Source organism: Protopterus annectens, chromosome 3.part1 (genome assembly GCF_019279795.1).
Source record: "Protopterus annectens isolate FY-2018-M chromosome 3.part1, PAN1.0, whole genome shotgun sequence".
NCBI lineage: Eukaryota > Metazoa > Chordata > Ceratodontiformes > Protopteridae > Protopterus > Protopterus annectens.
In genome coordinates this window covers 38,228,861-38,235,516 of record NC_056732.1, presented here as the reverse complement: position 1 = coordinate 38,235,516, position 6,656 = coordinate 38,228,861, and the positions used below count along the sequence as shown (strand labels likewise).

Below are 6,656 nucleotides of genomic sequence, written 5' to 3'. Positions count from 1 at the left end.
TGATTGTTATTATTGGGTTTTCTGTCATGCTAAGGGGCTTCCTTTTTCATAGGTCTAGCTGTTGAAGCCACAGTGTTCTCTAAACGTTATTCTATTCTAACATCTTTTCAAGACAGTCAGCAGGAAATACGAGCAAACTTGAGAATGTTTACCTCAGATGTGACCGAGTTTTCTACACTGGGGCACAAAAGACCCTTTCTATGACTTGGGGAGTCTCATTTGGGTTTAAGTTAAATGCAGACTTCATTTTATTTTATTATTTATTTTTATTTTACATTTGTTAAATGGGTGAGTGAGCTGGTCTTGAACCTTTTCACTCACAACCTGAACAAAGGGCATATCCAAACACAGGAAACAGAAAACGACTGTGTAACTTAATTGCTTACATAATGATTGAGAAAAGTGTGTTTGTATTTTCGTGCACTGTAGTGTATATTAACCAAACAGCAAAGCAAATCTAAAAACAAAAACATTAAAAACATTTAAATTACTGTCCAAATTGGATCTCTGAAGGTGAAAGTAATATACTTTTGTTTCCTCCTGTTAGGATGAATTAGATGAATTACGTGCTGAAATGGAAGAGATGCGGGACAGTTACCTAGAAGATGATGTTTACCAGTTACAAGAGCTGCGCAGAGAACTCGATCATGCCAACAAAAACTGTCGAATCCTGCAGTACCGTCTTAGAAAGGCAGAACAGAAAAGCTTGAAAGTTGCTCAGACAGGCCAATTTGATGGTGAGCTGTTGAGGAGCGTGGAACAAGATCTGAAGGTGAGATACAGAAACTGAAGTACCGTAGGACATGCAAATTCTGTTAACTCATTAGCACTGTGAACGCTTTTCGTTTTATGTTGTAAATAAATTTGCTGTAATGTTTAGATTTGTTTTGTCAGGAAAAAGTGCATTTATGATTTTTCTTGCAGATAAAGGACAAGCCACCTGACTGCAGCTCGGACTTCTATCCTCTTTGGAAGCCATTTAAAATGTTAGAATTTTTGCTGCAAACCCATTATACTGATGAGTGTACAGTGCAGAAGACTCAACCTACTGTTTATTTGTGCTGTTTCTTAAAATGTCTCACACATTTAAAGAATACTTACTCTGACATGTGTTTACACTGATAAGGACATGATGGAAAGTAACTTCTTAGCTGTGTCTCAGCCCTCCATCTTGGATGTGTTCCTGTGTATCCACACTGGCACACTATACTGGCCTAAAACAAAAGGGACATTGTCATTTGCCTTCTCTTATCTTCATAGGTTAGTATTAAGCTAACTGCCCTTGCGAGCCATTGTAAGCCTAGCCAATTATCCCTTGTGAGACTCAAACCCTGCACCTTGTGTTTGTAAGGCAAACACCTTAACCATTAGGCCACCCTCCCAACTCACCTTGTCAAGATCCATTCTGATTGGGTAACATCACTCAGGAAGCTGTATGACACACCCAGATAACTGCCTCATATCTTTGAAGATTAAATGATGATTCACATTAAAAACTGTCAAAATTCACTGCAATGTTCTCTTAGAATTTTTGCAGTGAACTTTGCCCTCCTACTCATCCACAAACCTGTTATTTGTATTTAATAATTCCGGAATCACCGTGCCTGGGAGTAAAAGAAATTGATATCAAGTAGATTTGGTATTTTTGTGTGTGTCTTTGTGCGTATCTCTATAGGCAGTTTGCATTTTCTTAGTCTATGATGAGTATCACAGTGAGCATTCAAATGGACCCCCAAGCTGGCATTTTATGAGGTCTTGAATGTGCTCAAATAACATAGTGCCCTTTGGAAACGGTGGTAATAGTCTGGGACATGTTGGGTCTATCCTAAGTGGCTAGTGGTCATCACTAGTGCCTATGATTTTGCCAAGAACTGCAGTGTACCCTGTAGGAGGCATCGGTGACAGAATGAGTTGAGAATTTGGCAGCTCAGATTGTTTATGGTGATCTACACTAATGTCTTGTGGGGGCGAAATTGCAGATAGGTTTAAAGAAACGTCACTAATGGTTTGCTGCCTGTTAAGGAGCACAAGGCAACAGTCTGCCGTCTGGGTTGCTTCTGGCTTTGCTTACTTTTTGTTTATATTCTGGTCGGTATAGGAGATAATTTCCTGCCCCTAAAAATGGGAGGCATTTTTTTTTAACTATGTACCAACATCAATAAATGCTGAAAAAAGAAATGTCTTTCTTTCTTTCTTGGAAAAAGGTTGCAGTCTTGCCATGTAGGAAGCAGTGCTTTATGGATAATCGCCAGTCCATGGATAATGTACCGCCAGCAGCTGGTACTTGCTCTTCAGCAGCTGTTCTTCATAATTTTCCTCCTGACAGCTGCTGCTGTCATTCGTTAGTAAGGCCATAAATGAACAATGATCTGTGTCTAATGGATCCTCTAGATTTTTAATTCACACGTTTGATATTAAATCGCTACCTCTAAAACTCTACACTAATTTATTACCGCTCTCTGTATGTATTTAATTGTGTTGAAGGCAATTGCACTGTTGAGGGGAGTACAGTTGAACCATACCCCCCCCGACAGATCACAAAATTGTTTAATCAATTTTTTTGGTGCCAAGAAACTTGGGTGGGATGCTGTTCTAGTCCATCTTTGAACTTCTCCTGTTTTACTAGAGAGGATGGTTGTGTGTTTTCTTATAAATATCCAGCCTAAATGTGTGTGCTCATTCTTCTAGGTTCATTAATCTGTTCATTCCTGCTTCATTTATTTGTAGTACTGTGCTCTGCCCTTTGGCCTTGAATTACTTATCAGAGGTTAAGAGAATTTACAGAGTTAATAGCCTCTTTCAAAATCAGATTCTTTAAATTTTATACTATCCCCATTGAGAGCATTTTTTTCCCTAAGAGGACACTGAAGAGGCAGTGCTCCAAAACAAGGCTGAACTTTTTTTCTTGGGAAAAGACCTTCATAGTTCATAGATTACTACTAGGCTAACTGCCCTTTGTGGGCCATTTTAAGCCTAGTCAATTATCCTATGTGAGAACTAAACCCTGCATCTTTTGTCTATAAGGTAAACACCTTAATGATTATGCCAATCTCCAAAGTATTTTAAAATCAAATCCTGCACCTAGTGCCTATAAGGTGAAGACATTAACCACTATACCAGCCTCCCACCCTGCTAGGCTCTTGACATAAATGGCACTTTTCACAGATCCAGTGTGGTATAGAGACAATATGCACCTCCAAAAAAGCTAGCAAGTATGACTAGTGCATGGCATAACCAAACTTAATTAAATCAAAAAAGAAAAAGCCAGCACTCGGTGGCAATTAAAGTGTATTTCCTTTCCCTTCAGACCGGTTTTGGTAACAAACCTTCAGTGATAAAACATACATGATGCAGGGACAGTTTTTATACACAATGTGCATCCCCAGTTGTAACATCACTTCTCCCATTAACCCATTCCAGCCTCCAAACACATACAAATATCAACCAGAATAAACATTTTAAATATGATATCAGATGCTATAATCAAACTTCCATTCATATCACATATTTATTTGTGAAATTACCAATTAGGGTCCTTATTAAAAAGAAAAAAGACCCTCATAACTTGTCGTTTAGAACAGGATGAAATAGGGCACCCAACTTAATAATCAATTTTCTTTCTTTTGAGTTAGTATAGTATGCCAACCTTGCTTCATAGCTCTATTACCTTTTACTTGGTCAATAATGACAAATCTAAACAAAGCAGTTCTGTGTAACTGACGATGTCTATACAATGCATTGGTAATTTTTTAAGATGTAAATCACTCAAATGTTCTGAAGTATGACTTCTTAGTTGCCTAGAAGTCTGCCCTACATAAAAGGCAGAACATTGGCAATTAGCCAAATAGACAACCCAGTCAGAGCTGCAATTCCCAAAAAATGAAATATCAAAAATTTGACCAGTGTTTTTACTGCTAAAAGATGAAGTTTTAAACATATGTTTACACAGACTGCAATGTCCACAAGGGTGTGACCCAACAAGCCTATCCCCCAATATGGTTAGTTGATGTTGGTTCACATAATCCCAAAAAGTTTTCTTATAATGCACAAAATAGGAAGTGAGTGTTCTCCCCCTTCTGAAAGAAAATTGGCATATGTTAGACAAACGTTGATCCATATCTGTATTGGCCCGAAGAATATTCCAATGTTTGTTGACTACATCCTGCAATAAATGTATATTACTACCAAATGTAGTAACCAACCTCATGGTTCCTGATCCATTCTTTTTGGTTTTAGGTTTATAATTCAGTAAGCTAGATCTCTCACAGTTGGCCGCCCAATTACTGGCCCTTTGTACTGTTGATTTCTTATATCCCCTATTAATAAATCTACCCTCAAGATCATGCCTAGCATTATGAAATTCCATGTCTGCAGAACATATTCTTCTAATTCTCATAAACTGTGATTTAGGAATATTGTTGATGGTATGTATGGGGTGTAAACTAGTTGCATATAATAAATTATTGTATTGTGGGTATTTCCTGTATACTGACGTCTTGAGCGTACCATTCCCATGTCTCAAAATATTGACATCCAGGAAATTAATCTCTTTACTGTGATAATTAACAGTAAACTCAATCCCCCACCAATTACAATTAAGATATTCCAAAAATTCTAACAAATAGTCCACACCCCACACCAAACCAACCAACAATCATCTAAGAAACGTCTCCATATATCCATCTCTGAGAGGTAAATGTTATGCATGACATCATATACAATCTGATCTTCCACATACCCCATAAAGAGGTCAGCATAAATTGGGGCAAATGAGGCCCCCATAGCTGTTCCTTGCTGTTGCCAGTAACATTCCCCCTTGAAATAGAAGACATTCTTAGTCAGTACATGCTCTGCAAGACATGTGAGGAGAGTGTTAAATCCTGGTGTATATAAATTAGCTTCATTTAACCAGTATTCTAGGGCAAGTAATCCCGTCCAATGAGGAATACTGGTGTATAAGGATTTAACATCATGTGTACACATGAGCCAATTAGGTTCCAATTGTGAGTCCTGAATAATTTGTAAATACTCTGCGGTATCCCTAATTCTTGTCTTGACCCTGATAATAATGGCTTCAGATAGTATGTCAAAAAGGCAGAAATGGGTTCAGTTAAAGATCCCTGTCCTGAAACAATTGGTCTTCCTGGGGGTCTATTCAAATTTTTATGAATTTTGGGCATGAGATACAGGTACTGTCAGGTTGGATCCTGAACCATGAGTTGTTCTTTTGTCTTCACATCAATGATTCCTTCTTCCACTGCTTGATTCAAAAATGAATCAATCTCAGCCTTGAATTTAGGTGTGGGGTCTGTGGACATCCTAATATAATTCTGAGAGTTGGACAATTGTTCATTTCCCTCATTCCAGTAATAACTGGCATCCATTATGACTACAGCCCCACCTTTATCTGCTGGAAGAATGATTATATCAGAATTGGAATATAGGTTTTTCAAAGCCTGTTGTTCCCCTTTCAAATGATTGTCTAAAGCTCCTACCAGAACTAAAGTTAAAATGTAAATCCCTTAGGACAGCTTCCTGAAAAATGCCCACATATTTATTCATTGGTGGCATAAATTTGGATTTGTGAAAACGAAATTCAGATGCTCTTTCATAATTATTAGATGTTCCAAAAAACTATTTTAGATTAAAAATTCTACAAAAGGCAAAAAGATCCGAAACAAAAATATGTTCATCAACCAAAAAACTGGGAACAAACCCTAAACCTTTATTAAGTAAACTTTTTTCATGTACTGATAAAACATAAGAGGAAATATTATGTACATTATAAAATTGGGTCCCTACTTCACCATTGACTGTAATAGATTTTCCAAGTCTGCCACCTTTGTGCTTGCGTCCACCCCTACGGGTCTGTCTCCTAAAGGGCCTTCCTGAATCCGTACCTTTTTCGAGTCGGGAGAGTCAGTAATATAAATTCCCGATTCTTCTCCTGAGGTACTGAGACCCTGTGTTGCTTTCTGTAGTATAGATATTGGTCTTTTCTTTCTAATATTGGATCTACCCTTATTGTTGTCAATAAATCTAACCCCCCTCTGGGACTCAAAGGACTTGCCTCTCTCATAATCCTCCACATCTCTATGAAATTTATGTAGCTTCTTTTCTTTCAACCCATTCTCAAAATTGAGAAGATCTTTGGATAGTTTTTCCAGGCCTTGCACAAAAGAATGCATACCTTCATATTTTCACATGTCTCTGTCACTTCTTTAATACTTTGTTCAACTGTCCTTTTATCAAAGGACATTAGTATATCAACAAAAGCCATAGTGGCTTTTTGTTGTGCCTTCTGCCAATCCTCCATCAATAGGTCATCTGGCTTACCAACCAAGGGCTGAATTTTGTCCCTTAAGCCTCATGGAGTAATACCTTTACTCTTATATACCTTGAATAATTTCAAATGCCATATATTGGTTCTTCAGATTTTCATCTCTTTATTTAGTTGGTAAAACAGCAAGTTACAGCCGTCATGGAAATCTCCTATTTTCTCATTAGGGACCCCATCCATATTGGTCCCAATGCCAAAAACTTTTATGTCATCCTGATCTGCACACAAACCCTGCAGAATTCATTGGAGATCCATGACAATAAGCCCCAAACCTGCCCAATATATTCAGATGAACTTATAAATGGTATCCAAAGAT

The 6,656-nt window shown here is 37.7% G+C and overlaps 1 protein-coding gene across 5 annotated transcripts in view; it reads left to right on the top strand.

The window, feature by feature from the left end:
- Nucleotides 1-551: 551 nt before the first annotated feature.
- Nucleotides 552-6,656, top strand: part of MTCL1 (microtubule crosslinking factor 1) — a gene marked incomplete in the record, with an annotated part of 739,795 nt that continues 733,690 nt past the window's right edge. For all 5 annotated transcript variants that reach the window (XM_044066530.1, XM_044066528.1, XM_044066527.1 and 2 more), the window contains 1 exon segment: nt 552-772. In XM_044066530.1, the coding sequence (XP_043922465.1) occupies nt 575-772 (198 nt within the window).